At 34.8% G+C, this 18,453-nt stretch overlaps 1 protein-coding gene across 5 annotated transcripts in view; it reads right to left on the bottom strand.

The window, feature by feature from the left end:
• Positions 1 to 18,453, bottom strand: part of tup (LIM1_Isl and LIM2_Isl domain-containing protein tup) — a 194,652-nt gene that overhangs the window by 126,247 nt on the left and 49,952 nt on the right. The window contains exon 1 of one of the 5 annotated variants that reach the window (XM_090406191.1): positions 4,371 to 4,653. The exons of the other annotated variants lie outside the window; for them this stretch is intronic. Within the exon in view, the coding sequence (XP_090262317.1) occupies positions 4,371 to 4,392 (22 nt within the window). The 5' untranslated portion in view covers positions 4,393 to 4,653. Of the gene's footprint in view, positions 1 to 4,370; positions 4,654 to 18,453 lie in introns of those variants that run through there. 5 annotated transcript variants of the gene reach the window in all.

Below are 18,453 nucleotides of genomic sequence, written 5' to 3'. Positions count from 1 at the left end.
ATCCAATTTAGAATAGCTGTAATATGATTAGTGATGCCATTTCATATAAATTAGCTTAATTAGCAACATTTCCAGTCATAAGCAGTGTTAGAAGTTCATCACTTATCTTTAGGAGGGAACACGGATGTATTCAATTGTTGATTTTAAATGTGCATGAGGGTGATAGGAATTTTTCCTCAGGGTCACAGCAGTATGCAAATACAACTAAGGAGTCTCAAAGGTTGTTCCGGTTGTTCCGGTTGTTCAGATATCAGAATAATAATGTGGAAATTTTTATACTGCTAAAATTAAACTATTGTGAATTATCACTAACGATAGCACTAAGGGAATGTTACTTCTTCAATGATCAGCCAATGGCAATGCATCTAAAACAAAACTTCTAAACTCTTCTAGTAAAATGGGATTTGCTGACATTCTTCAAAAATAATGTATTGACCACATCAAAAAAAGTCCGTTATAAAAACGTTATGCAGATTAAAAGAAAGAAAAATATAAGATTAAAACCTTGTGACGTAATGTAAACTCCATCTTGAGCATATAACGACATGCTGAATAGCAAATGAATAAAATAATGTTATTTTCGTACAGTTAAACATGCAAAATGATTTATAAAAAAAAAAAAATTGGACACTTTCCGCCCAAACAAATCCCAAATGAAATGGATTAAAAATGTCTATTTCTGGCCTAAACAAATTAGAAGGTTAGTGATAACTAAAAGAGAAATTTTTAATGGTGCATATTATTCATCTTACATCATCGTATTAAGCTTTTCATTGTTATATGGTGTTAATTGAAATTCTACAAATTATCTTTGAAAATTACTGGTAACTAAGTATATTCTCAATGCTTTCGTATTGAGATGTGACATTACTCATCATCAATATGACATTACTCACTCAAATCTCATTGTCTGGGTGAGGAGAATTCTCATAGTTGATTGTAAGGTTAAAACCCAGAGAAAGAGACACTGAAAATCAATCTCCTAATGAACATCATCGTATAGATATGATTATTTTTGTGGAGTGATAGTATTTATGTCAGAAATCCAAATAGTTTATATGCACGTGTGAAAGCAGAATCGTCGCACAAAATAACTTTGCTTTTGTAAAATATTTCAGTATGGAACATTTCTTTTTCATTGTTTGTTGAATATTAGCATAAGGTACGGTTTGGAACTTTCAACCTGACCAGATAATGAACAAGCGATGCAATTTTTATACAAAATAGTGGTGTGTGTGTGTGTGTAAGTTATGTTTTCCCTGCGGCATATCAAGTTACTAAATTGTCTGCCTCACTGTTTATTTTTCATTGATTAAAGATTAATACACGTCACAATTAACCAGGAAATCCATTGTTAACAACACACACACGTCAAAATCACGTGATAAAAATCAACTCTTTCAGATAAACTCCATTCTTTACGAACACAATTTTTTTTAAATGAATATTGAAAACATTTTTCCTAAAAAAAAAAAAAAGACGACATCACCAAATTCCAATAAGATGACTATTCATCGGAATGCGAAATACTATCGTCGCTAATGAAGAGCGGAATTTGTGCTACCGGTGCGTTCGCCGATCAACAACGGCAGTGGTCCGACGTCTCTTGCAAACGCCGAACCGCCGATGGAAAGCGAGGGTCTAACGTCCGCTCCTGGAATCACCTTTTCATCCCGGAACGGCGGTCAGCCTATGGGTATGCCGGAGACGAAGAACCCGTCGCGTCTCTACGAGAAAGCCTCGGGATTTATGTAATGGCCTTTCAAGTTTGTTTTTTAAGCAAACCATCCACACGTCTTCAAGTAGCGGGAAACTAAAATTAGGAACGCACACGCTCAGATAAATGACTCGGAAATGAAGATCGCAGGCTGAATCAGGTGAACTTTACATTTTCAAGATTTGTTAGTTTCCGTCAAGTTTCTAACGGGTCTAGTTAACATTTTAATCGGATTTTAATCGGTCCTATTAGAAGCAATTTGTAGTATTATGAAGTAACTGGCGCGACGTCTTCGTTGCTGTACTGCAAAATCAAAACTGCAAGGTAATCTTGATGCGCAACCAGGTTAGTTTGCGAATGATCTATTTCATCCATACACAAAAAGTCACAAAAAAAAAAAACTATACGCAAGAGAAATGCACAAAAAATGTAGCCCGAAAAAGAATCTAAAGCTCTCAAAATTAATCAATTGAAATGGGGGAAAATAATCTCAAGGAGACCTGCCAGTCATTTTGTTTACAAGACTACAAAGAAGGTACTGATATTTATTAGTCTAGTAGATTATAATTATACTGCAATCAAGAGAGAATGTCAGGTGTTATTGTTAATAACAATGACGTTAAAAGAATGATATAAACATGCTTCACGTGATGTAAAGTTACGAGACGCAATAATCTGCAGAAGACAGAACAACAATGCTTGTTTGGATTTTGTCATACAAGAGAATTTCTTTCCACTATAGAATGGATTGATGAAGGAACGATCTATAAAAAGATTACGTTTAGATACTGAAATATTTCACCTGTTATGTGTACGTGCGGTGCAAAGATTTTGACTGATCAAATATCACCATCTGATTAATGACATACCTAGCAACTGGATGATGACTGACGACCTGGGCAATGAACTAAAGATTGCAGAAAACGAAACCTGGTTCAAACACCTCAGCACGCAAAATATAAAAGCTGATGCATGAAAGAAAAAAGTCCTCCCTCAAAAAGTATGAGTTTAAGTAAAGATTGGGTACATATACAGTTTAATGGCTTCTTTATCCTATCTTGGAGAGGTATTGAAAAACCGTCTATCATGAAATATCCGATGAGATCTTCTAGAACATAACCTTCGGAACCTCTTGACATTTTTGGTACTAGTTAATGTCTTAAAATGTTACTCATATTATTAATGAAAATCTAACTATCATAATATATACGCCATTCTTTATAATTTAAACATTAAGCAGTAATTTGAAATTAATATGTATTAAAATAACTTGGGAAATGTATTGAGATCACACAGTTTTCACCTCGTAGGCTAACTAATATAAAACCAATCCATATTAACATTCAAAGAACTCGATAACTGGAATAAGGTGAAACATATCATGATGAGGATGCGGTAAGACATGAAAAATGCTCTCTGATTATATCACAGCAGCATTTTACAGACGCAATAGCTAAAGCGGTTGTTTCTAAACGTTACACTAAAAAGGATAAATTCAGCTTCCTACTTTGCTTCAATTTGAAGAAGGTGATGTGTACACGATTGGGATCAAATAGGAACCGCGTTTTAAACTCACAAAACCTGCCATTGCAAGTGGAGAGTTTAATCTATGCCACTGAACTGAGACATAAAATATTAAGTGCAAAGCTAATTGACATCTGTACGTTATGATGCATGAATTATACACCCTTATATATATATAAATAAAACTGGACCAATAGCGTCGCAGTTTCACTTCATTGTTAATTCTATCCTGATATTCAGGTCTGCTAAAATGCTCAACAAATATGAGAGTTTAACAATGGAATGCTATACTTAGTTACGAAAGCACGCAACAATCATTTGAAATAGGTTGGGCAGAAACAATACTCTACAAGTGTATAACTGCAAGATTCCACTTTTATTTCCTTATAAAACTGATAGAACTACTTCTCCTCAAATAATGCAACAGAACAGTCGTTGGTATACAAAAATGCTACGGTAAACAACTTCGCTATTTGGAAATGATGAACAGTTAATAACTTGGTCTAAAAGTGTCTCATTTAATAGTCACCATAGTTTTTAGAGAAAGTGTTAAGTGAGATAAACTGCTTTAAACAGCTGGATCGCAAACAATGGATATGTGCTGTGGATTTCAGTTAAGCCTAGAAACACCTTTGATGTTAAGTTCCATTTTATATTGATAGTTGGAATTGATGGTTTAAAATGTAGAATGCATTGTGTTCTTTTTGAGAGTCAAGTCAACCTCGCGCTGTGACATAAGACAGTTGTTTGTTTGTTTTGTTTTATGGGAGGTTATGCACTCGCGCCAGTTGAAATTAATTTAGTTAATTCAAATCCAAGGAACAATTATTCGCTAGAAATGGATTCAAATAAAGAAAATAAACTTTGATTACCATACAAAGCCCTTAATGGAGATAATGAGGGGGGAGGAGACGACAAGAGGCGTCGCTTTTTACATACAAAAGAAGCTACAGATATATTCATTATCCCTGACTATTCACAGTCCCCAGGAGATTAGCTAGTTGGGGGGTTAATTCCCCAGACGTGCTGGGCGCATCTACCCAAGAGAAACTGCACTTCCCCTAACATTACTACTAACCTATCAGTAAAAATAAATAAAAATAAAAACAAAAGAAATCGTGGTACTTACTTTGCGGCTGTGCCTCATCCATGTTCGCGGTATCTTCTATCTTTGAGGGCGAAATTTTGCTGGTTCGAGGGGTCACAACAACACAAGTAAAATAAAAGAGCTTGACGCTACTCTTCTTCTTCTACCGCTTTCTTCTTTCTATTTTTTTAAGCCTTGTAAGGCTTCCGAATTAAGGCTTAAATGCCTTTCTGTGAACGATCGTGTAACCGGACGGTAGTCAACAGTGTAAAGGGGGTTGTTTCAGCCAGAATAGTGCTGGGGGAGCTCGGTGTCAGCTGTCTGAGACAGAGACCGTCACGCATTCCATGCGGGGCAGCTACCACTTACCAGATTGCTTGTCATACGGCGTCGTCACGGCGCGAGGTCGGTAGCGGCAACCGGCGGGAGCATAACTGTGCAACCCACGAGAGCTTTAACACGCCGAGAAACGCCCACCTGCGTTCTATTGGCGGACAGTATGCCTGTTCCGTTATCACGTGCAGATATGAATATCCCCGAGCATACGATAGCGCCCTCTCGCGGTGGCAGGTTGCAACTCCAGCAGCTTCTGGGCTAGGACAGGAGGAACAGCGCTTATTTCTCCTCCCAGGGGAATATACAGCAGTAGACAAGGGAAACGTCTCCGCCTCTTTGAACCGCCTAGATATTTAACCGTTCTAACTTTCGCAGAGGGGGTTGCGGTTGTTCTCTTAAGCGTCTCATTAACGTTGCACTACTCTGGAAAACTATTCATACATTTTATTCAGGTGTTAGTTACGGAAACATATTATTCATTTATTTTTATTATCTTTCGTTTATCCATTCCGAGTACTGCCTACTCATATCTAGGTCATAACTGCCATGAATGAAGCGTGAAATAATATTCTGCTATGGCAGTTATTTCATTCATTTCATTTTCAGTAGAACAAATATTATAGGTTTCGTTAATTAGGACACGTCGACGCTAAAGAATTAAGCAAAGTCAACATGCTGAATGACGTCATTTCATCACGTCATTAACATCTTCAAAGTATTTTGCATAATGCCCCGGATACATTGGGTGGAATAGATTGAAAAAAATTTTCAGAATTTTTTTCACACTGATTGAGAGTAAAACCCTGCCTACAGACCATTTTTTTTTATTTAGTTCATTTATTCATTGGTTTGTTTATTTATTTATATTTTGTATTAACTGCAAGTGTTCTGGCATTCATTATATTGAATATATGTGGACTTCATCCGACCTGAAAGGAAAAGTTCAGCTGAGGCAAAAAAAAAAAATTATCTGGTAACATTTAGATTGCTTAAGATGTTAATTTTATTTCGATTAGCGTCTGACAAACTCATATCTAACAAGCTAAAACATGGTGCTTTGAATTATGGGATACTAAGGCCAACTCTGACATCATTAGCCTCTACATACAAATAACCTAGTCATGCTGAATAATTCAAGTGCAAACTTTATTTTTTGATTTGGAAAAATCATAAAAGACAAATATAATTAATTGGTATCTAATTTTATCTATAATATTAAAAACATTTATAAAGTTGAAATTTAATTTATATGTTAAAAATGAAGAAAATAATGGTAAACCTTTTTTTTTTCAATGTTTTTTAATAAAGAAAAATCGAAAGCTAGCAAAGGTTTTGAAAAAACGACCCTTGGAGGGTAATGGATGGCAATGCTGTATGCTGTTACCCTTCTGCCATGATCAGAGCTTTAATAGCTCAATAACACCTTATCCCTACACTGTCCTCTACAGATAACGGGGAAGATGAAAAGCATTCTTGCTTCGCCCCTTTAAGCTAGTCCTTATAAGGACAAACGTAAATTTTCATATCTATGGTGGTGAATTTTCACATCCATTATTACATATTTAAGTTGAGGGATACTACATCCCATATTGTTTCTTAGCTGAATAAGAAACTCAAAGAGTTTCATGCCGAATATAGAAACTATATAAAGTTCGGTGAGTGCAAGCGTAAGCAAATACCTGGATAGTGCAACATCTGACCCATTTGGTAGTGCTACACTGAGGCAACTCACAGTAAGGGTGGAGCAAGCTCCGATCACTATTCTTGGTATTTACCCATAATGTGAAAACCAGCTCCTAGGAGCTGTATTACTGTTCTACATTATGAGGGAGAGAAGGTCACTACCCAGACCGGTTTCAACCTTTATTGAGGTCTCATCAGTGAGTAGGTAGACCTGGTAATACCAAGTTTGTAGCAAACAGAACTTACATATACCCTACTATGAGAATAGCCAAGAAGGTGTCCTAATAAATTATTACATATTCAGGTACTGCATAGGCCAAAATCAAGTAACAGGTATAGGCAATGTAACCTACAAACGTCAAGTCAAAATTAACGGCATATCTATTGGATTTTATTTTATTGGTGTATGTATATATTTATTTTCACTATCATCAAATAATTTATTATTTTAATGTAGCTTATTCAATGTGGTTGCACCAACAGGTGTCCATTTTTATTTCGTACTGAATGGCTTTAAATAGTAGATGATTCTCTCAGTACTACCGTTACCCTGCTTGAAGGGTAACGGTAGTACTGAGGAGCCTGAAGAGGATTGAAAAAGTTAACTGTAGTGGATTTTCTTCCATTGTTGTATATCGTTTATTTCAAGTATTTTAGTGTTTATTTTATTGTTATTTTATTGAAAAAGTTAACTGTAGTGGATTTTCTTCCATTGTTGTATATCGTTTATTTCAAGTATTTTAGTTGGAAGATGAGGGGCGCCAGATTAGCTATTATATATTAGCTAATGTACAGTATTTCAAAAAAAAAAAAATCATTTCCAGAGCTGCAGAACGAAATCCAGCTTCTCCTACTTGCTAAGAGCTGATTCTCTCTCTCTCTCTCTCTCTCTCTCTCTTCCATCAATAATGGAAATGTATTTCCTTTAACAATAATCATCGACTGTACCCTCAGGCGAAGAACTCTTCTCTAGTATGTTGCACCCACTCGAAAGTGATGACATTTCTTGCTATTAAACAGCATACAGCCTCCCGGCATCGAGGACGAACTTGATATTTCTTGAGTAGTACTGTACGACAGACCTCAGGCACACCAAACCACTGTTGAATGCAAGTGGGTTTCATATCGGAATAAATGGAAAAGTCGATATTCAGATATCAAATGCCCACCACTGTGCTCAACGTACTTCATGTCCCATTCGAAGAATTCTTGATTGAATCGTTTGACCATTTTTCCTTAGTTTATTTAAAAGCTAGTCAGCTCACTGTAAATACTTGTCCTACTCAACAAAAAACATTGCATTTAACTAGTTTGAACTACAGTGAATGATACCCATTTACACTTGGGTATTCAGTAGAGCGAACGTACCCGTTAATCCACTAATAGCATCGCTATTAGGGGATTAACGGGTACGCCTCTAGTTACTTCCACGTATGCGCCCACACACATATAGGACATAGTTTAGTTTTTCATGTATTTTTTTTTTTTAATCCGAATTACAGACGAAGTAACTAAGTTCAGTGTCGTCTAATAAGTGGATGGACTCTGCGGATAATTTTGTTAGAGGAAAACCCGAATTTCCAGGAGGAAATATCCTGTAATCCTATCAGCTATCGTACCATGTGGTGAAATGTTTTGATAAAGATTTCTCACATCCTAGACAAGATTCGAACCAAGATCTTTCTAACCGAAGGACAAATCATCGCGTCGTTCCTCCTCTCTAGGGGCACAGAAATCAAAATACTCAAGAAAATAAATCCAACAAAACCCGTAAATAACTAGAGCTAGTTGGAAGATTAGCTCACAAGCAATCGAGACCGTTGAAGTCCCATTGTGTTATACCTGAGAAAAGCACATGTTACTGGACGAGTTTTTCTGTTTTTCACACGAAAAGTGAAAAGTCTACACATTAATAGAAAGAACATTCCATTTAATGCTATCCAAGGCTATACATGTAGTCTGTTCACGATATGTTTTCACTGATGTCGTTAGCGATTATGAGGGTCTATCTTTAACCTATTGCAGAGTGAGGCTCGTACCCTGAAATGTCCCGGCTAACTTCGGAATATTTCGGAGCTAATAGTATATGGCGTCACGAAGGAGGAGTTCATATCTTTTTGCAGATACCCACGCCTGGTTTTTTTTTTTTTTTTCAAATGAAAAAATGTTGATTTACATGCTACACGGCATGTAAATAAACATTACACGCTTATAGTCAATCGAAAAGTAGATCTTTAAGGAGTAATACCGAATTCTTTTCGGATTTAAAAAAAAAACTTTTTCGATTATGGATATCATTGACTATCCTTCTGCTTAACTAAAAATTCCATTCATAGTTTTAATTCCCTTGATCTCTCTTTCTTATTTTGCAAATATTGCACTGTATAAATGCCAATCTCAATAGAATAAAATGTTGGCAAAAGTTTTATCCTCTTTTGCTTCGGTGATACCATAATTAAGTAGGTTAATGAATAACTTTTCATCAGTAGCGCATCAGGATTTAATCTTGGGGGGGGGGGGAGCCTAGTTGAGTACACGATTTGAGAATGCACACTACGCATCGCATACGACCTATGACTGATCTGCAATGATCGCTAATTCACAAGTAGTATAGAAATAGAAGACACGACACACATAAATAAAAAGAAATTAATTTTAATTAGGAAAAGATTTGGGGAAAATTTTTTAGTGTTTTTTTTTCTTTTTTTGGGGAGGGGGCCTTCCCCCTCAATCTGCGCACCTCAATCTGGGTGCGCCACTGCTTTTCACGCTGTTCTTGATCAGGCAAATAGGCCATAAGAACAGATATATGATAACGGTCTTAAGGAATAAACAGTCATCGGAATTACGTCTGTGGCTGCCTGCTTCTCCAAACATACTTTCCCTGCAGTCTGATGGCGTGATGGAGAGTATTCTCAAGAATGGTCACCTGGGAATCAGCAATTTAAACCCATTCCATCACAGCCACACCTTTGACTGAGAATTGCTCATCTCTTGAGCAAAATTGCATCCTCTGGTGTGGATGACTGTTTATTCTTCACCTTACTCATCATGTTGCAGTTGTGTTTGGTTATTTTGAATTATGATAGACGCAACAAAGAATACGATCCAGTTAGTTGTATTACCACCGCGTGTCCTATGGCCGGTTGTTTGTTTTGAGGGATAAAAAACCATAGTTTCCGGAGGTAGGGAAGAACCCAATATCTCCGTATGAAGCCACCAATTGTATACTAGAGCCTCCGTAGCTCAGTTAGCTTCGATGGAGCTGTCTGCTTGGAAAGACCTGGGTTTAAATCATAGTCGTGATTCAAACCCAGGGCTTTAAAGGTACGTTAGCCCATCTTATATGGAGCGAAGGTGGGAGTAAGTTTCTCCAGGAAACTCGAATTTTTCAACTGTCAAAACAGGCAACCGGCCCCGTAAACAAATATACCCACAGACGTAAAATACTCACCCTGATGAGATGCAGCAGAGAAGGGGCAAGGCGGCTGCATTAATTGTCTAAAACCTTTAATTAGGGAACACAATTCGTCTAGGATGGGCAAAAAATGATGGATGGAATTGCATAGCACAGAAAACAAAAAAACGAATTTGTTATTCAAAATCGTAATTAAACCTAACTTTTTAACGGACGACGTAATATTTAAAAAAAAAAAAAATAGAAGATTAAACTATCTAGGAAATACAGAACGATGTCACTTCCTTTCGATGTTAGTTGTATCAGACGTTAAAGGATGCAACGGTCTCTTGGAAACTTCTTTGGGCAGATAGTTTACTCTTGAAACTTTTGTTATGCTGTATGGAGTGTTAGGTTTGTCTGCTTCGCAGGGTGTGTGTCTGCATCTCAGCTATAAATTGGCCTGGCGTCAAAGTCAATTACCTCAGTAAACACGTATTATTCCCGTTTAAAAAAATTTTATTGTGCCTTCAACTGGGAGATATTGCCTAAAGCAACGGCACGACATAGGTGTGTGGAGTTAATTACAGTTACGTCAGCGATTTAAACTGTACTTTGGATAGGGAAATCGTATATGTGGGGTCGCACCATTACAGCCGCAATCAGTCTTTGTGGTCGAGTGATTCGATAAGTTTTCTCAATACCCAAAGTCCGGGGTTAGTTTACTGCCTCCAAGTCAAAACAGCTTTGTAGTTTTTATTATTTTATATGCTGTGAATCAATATAATTAACTGAAGTATCTTCTCATTGCGTTATTCATCCATTAAATTAGATTTAATAAGTATACGTAATCGATTATGTTCTTTTCTCTTTTATATATACACATCCCTCCCACACACCAGAGAACGCAAGACCTAGCAAATAAATTATTTACACCAACTATTTTGCAATAGTTGCATCTGTGAATCTGTAAACAAATTCATACTATTTTGCTATTTTTCAACAGTTTTTCATGTATTTTATAACTTTTATTAGAGAAATAATAGTTTACTTTAAGCTTTACTAGATTAAAATGTTTCCAAAAATTACAAAAATATTTTATACACCTTTAAAATTTTCATATCATAATTTAATATTAAATGTTTAAAGCTATGTGCGCATATTATTGTGTAAGAATTGTTACACAAATAAATTGGGCTCTTGTAAAATATAGATAGGGAGAGATCACTGTTATCTTTTGAATCTGTATCCACGGTCTAAACCTATACCTTTGGTTACTTTTATTACCTTAAGTATGTTCTGTCTTTTTTTTTTTTTTTTTTAAACAGTAGAGAGAGAGAAATAGATGCAAAACAAGAAGTATTATGGCCAAATGAATAGGTAAAATAGGCCAAAATTACCCAAGTTCCTAAATTATATATAAAATTCCTTGAAATGCAATTAGAAGCAAAATAACTTCTTCAAACAATCCTACGTGACATTTTGGTGTTGACTGGCACCCAGCTTATAAACTTTGTTGTATCTTTTGGAATATCATTCTTTTCAAAACATTATCTTTTCTCCAATCAGTGAAGTTAATTTTCCTGTACTGTTTTTCAATTTCATCTAAATGATTATCCAAATGCAATATAGACAGATCTGAAATTATCCTTTGCTGTTTTGGCTTAATATGATATCAGAATTAAAAATGAAATATTTTTGAATACTTTAACTGCATCATACCATCTAGAATTTACTTGGTAATGAGTTCAATAACGACTGTTGGCATGTTCTTTTTATCTCATGATGTCTTTCTTGAATTCATTTGGATGATTACAAATTCTTGCTTAATGACGCCATGGTTTGGTTTTTCCCTTTCAGTCGTTTCCGACTGTAGGTGACTTTGTAGGCATTGCTCACAAAGTATTCCTGGTGAGATTTTACAGATGCTTTCGTCAACCCCCCCCCCCCCTATTTTATCCCGGCTCGGGACCGGCATATGGCTGGAACGCATTGATGACTGTAATCCATGTGTGTTCACGGGGCCGATTTGGCTGTTCTTGGGGACGAAAAATCCGAATTTCCGGGTGAAACTCCCCCTCCCCTACCTCGTATGAGACCAGTTTACTCACCTTTCGTCGGTTCGCTCACTTCATCGACGGGAATCAAACCCAGGTCTTTCCGACCAAAGGGCTTCGTCTGTACCAGGGGTCGGCAAACATTTTAGACCATTGATCCCTTCATGGAATCCTTGATCGCTGATCGACCCACCATCATGTTAAATAAATGAATAAATGTTATCAATAATAAATTTGGCAATTTAAAAATAATAATTCCTTCACTCTTTTACTTTATTACTGCTTCTCGATAAGAAATATTTAAAGAAAATACTTAAAGAAATTTATAAAGAACATTAAATATTTAAACCTCCTTTTGACCCCTAGACATTTACTGACCCCTTGGATAGCCACATCGACCCGGGATCGATATCGTCCACTTTACCGACCCTTGGTCTATACTGACTGAGCTACTGAGGCTCAATGACGTTATCATCAACCTTCTTTGTATCCTTTCTGCTTCATCAGGATTGTAAATTTTGTTGCAAACAGGTACTCAGTAACTGTTTGCAACAAAATTCCTTATAATTACTTACCGAGTAACTAATTATTGCATTAACTACTTCAAAAGTATGCTTGTCTGTTCAACGAGAATGTTCTGATACAAAATAAGCTTTCAGTAGGAACCAGTTTAGTAGAGTATTAAGCATTACTTTTCTTTGAGAAGCCATCTAGTCTTAGAAGCCTTCTGAAATGACAAGAGTGCTCGATAATCATTTTCAGATCCAGTTTTGGGATTTAATATTTCAAATACAGATTTGTATTATTCTCTACTTAAATGACTATTTGAAAACCAAACTGGAATCTCAGTTATAACGAATTCAAGACTATATGGAAGTTTTCCAAAAGCATGTTGAATACATAGAGTCATAAAATGACATACACGCTTCATTTGTAACAAACAATTAGGCACTACGTCTTTATTCGTGTCTGCACTGTTATTTCTGACCAGAGAAGCAGTCCCATCCTTACAAAAATTGCTATTGCTGACTTCATTTCGGCCCATGTAATGCTTTCTCAAGATTTTCAATTTTCCTCTGGACACAAAAGAAGCGAGAGTACTTTAGTTCAAACTAAGAGTATTAAATTTATGCTTAGAAGCTGCATGTTGGGTAAAATTATACAATTTATTTTTTACAGTAAATTCTCGTAACAAGGTATGTTGATATCAAGGATTACCGAAGATCTTTTCTGAAATTGGCACTCACTTCTATACATACACACATAAAGACAATAGACTGAGGAGTAGAGACTAACGCATGCGCATCAAACAAGTCAGTTCTTCACTAAACTTGTTTTAAACATGCACTGTACATGTCAGTTTGCATTCGCTTCGTAGCATAAATAGCTAGATTTAAGAGGAAAATGTATGAAAATAAATAATATTCCAAATATACATATTGCCAAAGCAAAGATTTTATTACCAGTAACCTTTAAAGGAGAGCATTTTTTTTTTAAAGACAAACATGATTCAAATTAAATTCCGATTAAAATTACACAATCCGAAAAACAAAACATTCTACATCAGCTGTAAGGCAATCTTCATATCTCTTTGAAGTTCATGCTAATTTCAGCAAAAGAACACTTCGAATTCAAATATCCAGTCGATAAGACACGTTCGTCAAGTATTCTCGATTTTTTGTATTGAGAATTCCTCATAACATCATCAGCCTATTTGCCAACTTCTTGGGGTGAGTGCTTAACATATACGTTCTCCCATCAACAAGTTGTGGATTCAAATCCCACTATGAGATTCGATGTTTGTGAACACTTTTAAGCGGGAGATGAATTTCATTTGCTGAAGTGGTTTGAAAACGTTTGTGTGGTCTCTAGAGCAGGGTTTTAGGATTGCGTAAAAAAAAAAAAAAAAAAAAAAAAAAAAAAAAGTAATTAAACAAAATATCTTCGCACACCCATGGTGTTAATCTACAACATTTCGTGTGTGGGAGTCACATAAATTATACATACAGTATATATATTGAGATTATGTAAACAATTATTATACTCGTAATACTACATTATTCAAGCGTGTGACTAGCGTACGCATTAGTGACGATGAGGGAAGATACCAACACGACACTAATTAAAATAGTCATTATCTGATATGCTGGCAAAGTTTATTTTTATTCATTTGAACTAATATCTATACATGATATAATAACTATACATGCTTTATGATGATTTATGATGATTAAATATATTTCATAAAATAAATTTATGAAATATATTTAATATATTTTGTATATATATTAAATACATACTTGTATATTTAATATATTAAATATAAAAATATATTTAATATATTTTGTTGTCCAGTTGAAAGTTTTAGAACTCCAATTTTGCTAAAAATATTTCATTTGTCTAAATATACAGATTAATATTCATGTGTGGTATAAATATAGATTGCACATAGATTACAAAGGTTACATATTAATACAAATAGACGTGACACATACATCGATTACTTATTAATATATATATATACATATGCGTATATAAGTGCGTTTCTTTATAAAGATCTAAATAAGGTTGATGCAAACATTAATTGTTCATATATCATCTAATTACAGTATTTTCTCTTATTGCAGTAATTTCCGTGTTGCATTGTACTGAGCCGTAAACAGTTTATCTGGAGTCATTTTTTGAAAGTACTTCGTTATCTTGTAACACAGAATCCAAACATGGAGAAAACGCGCCTCATAGTTTAGAAAACACTTCGCTCCAAAAGTGAGCAAAAAAAAAAAAAAAACAGAACTGCTAGAACTAATGCTAATAACTGGCAGGTAATGAATACCCGAAAAATACATTCATATAGATATGAATCCAGGTCTTTCGAACTAAACATTATATAGCAGTGGTGTTCAATCTTTTTACTCTGCGAGCTACTTTTCTATACTAAGTTATTCGGTGATCTACTCTCTTATGTAGATCACGTTCCCCCAACCTGATATCTGATTACGCACAATTATGTAGTTAAATGGGCTCACTCACTTCGGAGGACCCACTCTTCCAGCCCTAAACACTTTAAAGAAACTAAAAACTTTATTTGTGTATTTAAAAATTTATTTATCACTTTTAATTATTTTAACAAACAAAAAAAAAAACAAATATATTGGAATAAAATATTTATTTCTCTATTTTTGAAAACCAAAGTTAGAAAAAACAACAGATTAATTACAAACTCACAAGTTACAGAAAATGCTGGTTGATTAAAAAAAAAAAAAGTTAATGTGAAATTGGCATTGTTTGGACCTCGCAATATTTTCATAGTCAAGTTGATATGAAGAAGTGGCCAATTGCAGATAATCATCCAAATAATCATTTGTAATTTGGATTCTTAATTTATTTTTTATGACGGTCATATTTGTAAAAGCGGATTCTGACAAGTATGTCGATCCGAAACACGACAGAATTTTTCGCGCAATATCAGTTAATATTGGAAAATTTTCTTATGTATACTTCCAAATGACTTCATTGTTTATTGATTTTAGATGTAAACTATTCTGAATGTTTATTATCTCAAGTTCTACTTCAGCTTGGTTTATATCGAACAGCCCACTAATTTTATTTGAAATTTCTGTGATGTTCAAGTTTTCTTGAAATGGATTATTGACAAAAGATACAATCATTTCAGTTTTATTAAAATCTTTAAATCTTGAATTTATTTCTTCCTCAACTAATTATATTTCACGAATAAATTCTTTTAAATCATAGCGAAGCATTTCTTGATTTTGTTCAAAAAAGTTTAATAAATATGGGAGATGTCTAAATTCGCAGTCATGTATATTTTTCTTTAATAAAAGTAAGTATTGTTGGAAAGTTTTTCACTCAATTGTGGATAAATATCTCCTTTTTCATCAAAAAATTTTATATCGTTAATTAATACAAGAAATCTTTCTAAAAATTGACTTCTGCTGAGCCAGCGAACATTATTGTACAACAGAAGTTCCCTATCATCATCTGCCTGTAATTTAAATAACCGCCATTGCAGAGCTTTTTCTCGAACAGAATTTACAATTTTAAATATAATATCCAAAACATCTTTTGTGTTTAATCTTTTACTACACAGTACTTGTTGGTGAATAATACAGTGGTACGTTAAAATATCTGGATATTTGTCATCGTTTTTACATAATGAAATGAAGCCTGATTTAGTAATAGACACAAGTTTAAAAAGCGGAAGTTTGTGTTGTTTCACAAATTCATCAAATGCCGAAAAAATGTCTCCTCCCCTAGTCCTTCCCAAAAATGGTACCCTTTTCAAAAGTTCTTCTTTACTTGAATAATCTTGAAATACCGTGCGAATAAATACCATTAACTGAGCAATATCAGTGAAGTCGTTTGATTCATCAAATTGTAATGAAAACGCAACACACTGGTGAATGTCTGACATTAATGAGTATTCAGATCGGCACTTCAACTTTCACCTCTTCTCATAACCGTTGTTCAGAAAAGTTGTAAATCTTTAATATTCGAAATGATTTCATTTTTATTTTTAAAATCAGAAAATAAAGATTCTGCTGCTGCAAGAAACGATTCTTTTATTAACTCTCCCTCAGTAAAAGGCTTTTTTGCTTTTGCTAATAAAGGACACACTTTCAAAAATGCAATAGTGACTGATATTGGCTTATTTATTACTTTTGAAATCATATTGTGTTGTCCATAAAGTCCTGCCTTTAAATTTATAATTTTTGGTTCACGTATTTCGGAATTTTTGAGAAAATCTTCATCATATTTTGCATGTAGCGATCGAAAATGTCTCTCAATATTACCTTTTTTTGGAATTGCTACAGATGAATTACAAATCAAACAACACTTTTCATTGACCATTGTAAAGAAATAATCCAATTTCCATTCCTTGTGAAAAGGATACGTCTTCGATTTCTTTGATACACTCATGATTATCCTCAAATTAAAAAAAAAAACTTTTAAATATTTTATTAAAATAAAAAATTTTTATAACTTATCAATTAGCGAACAAAATAATGGTAAATCCAACCATAAATTTCGAGCAACTGAAACTCAACTGAAATTCTAACAGTGGGTAGTGGGAAGTGTGTAATGTAGTTACGAGTAAACACGATTATAAACGAAACGCATACGATGCGCTTGGCTTATAATCGTATTCACTCGGCTCGCTGTTTGACTTCCAGTGATCCAAATGAATTCATTTACCTGGACTTTTAAGAAAATTACTGATTTGACAATTTTAACGAAAAATAAATAAACAATAGGAATACACTTAAAGCGAATTAAAAAGAATATAAAATAATGAAAAATAAATAAAATATTATGTTTTCAGTTTTAATTAAATTTGTAAGGACGAATAAACAGGAGATCGACCAAAAATCACTCCGCGATCGACTGGTTGAACACCACTGTCATATAGAATATACACGAACTTTCAAAATGAGACTCAAAATAGCGGTTTTTAAAATCAAACGGAAAACTATAAGTTTCCCCATTTATGTATGCCGTGGTTTAATTATTCACTAAATTAATTATTAAATTTGCTCTGTTTAATAATAAAAAAAAGACAGCTTTTTTTTTTTTTTTGCCACGTAAATGCAATTATTCACGAAGGTGTACTAACAGTAGTAGATAATAAAGTATACAACTGCAACCAAACTGGTATTCAGTTGGCTTCAATGTATTAAATGCAACCGAATCTTCACTAGTGAATTAACATAAAAAGGCTAACACCCAGCAATCTGTTGGTAATTAAAGTTGGCAGGATTAAGGCTGATTATGACTGTGAAATGTCCGTAAGCAGTTTGTTAATCTAACGATTATCCATTTTGCTCCAAAAGTGAGCGAAAAAAAAAACAAAAACAGAACTACTGGAACTAATACTAATTACTGGCAGGTAATGAATATCCGAAAAATACATTAATGTTGATAGATTTGAATCCAGGTCTTTCGAGCTAAAATGTATGCCCTCTCTTCATGATCACAGAAGAATTCAATCCAAAAATCTTCGTCCTAACTCAATCCACCTGGGATTAACTTAAAAATGAAACAAACTGTCTTGTCGTTAAAATGCTTGGCATTTTTCTTAAGCTCCCAAACACTAAAATGACGTAAGAAGGATAAACAGTTCCAAGTAAAATATCAGGAACTTCCTTTTTACGTCAACGTTTCCTCCTCACGCGATTTTGTCACGTAATCGCGATCTTAAAAGGTACTCAGCTATGCAAAAATAGTGTCGTTTATCCAACACCTTGAGAAGTGACCGTCTTAAGTCAGTTCTAGTAGCAACAACGTGATATCCAACAACACGGCTTCAATGAACATTTGAGAAACTCCTAAAAACAACTGACCGAGCAAAAGTCCGCGAGACCGTTACTATAGACACGTTAACACCCAGCAATCTGTTGGTATGCTTAACTACCCCACCCACTACGGTCGGCCTTATTTCATGGCCAGTTAGCAACCCTATTAAGGAATTCTCCTTGGGCTGATTAGTTAGAATAAGCACTTGACTGGCGTCCCCTGTCGAGCCAACGACAGTAAACCAGCGGGGGTGAAGGGGGGGGGGGGCATAAGAACTACGGAAGATGTCACCAGCACGTGTACAGCCTGGTGAGTTCTGCCAACTGACCTGCCTTCAGGG

The sequence above is a fragment of the Typopeltis vanoorti genome, chromosome 16 (assembly GCF_054136105.1).
Source record: "Typopeltis vanoorti isolate ZY-2024b chromosome 16, IOZ_Tvanoo_1.0, whole genome shotgun sequence".
Classification (NCBI taxonomy): Eukaryota; Metazoa; Arthropoda; class Arachnida; order Uropygi; family Thelyphonidae; genus Typopeltis; species Typopeltis vanoorti.
Note: the sequence above shows the minus strand (reverse complement) of the source record. Positions and strands in the feature narration are given on the sequence as shown.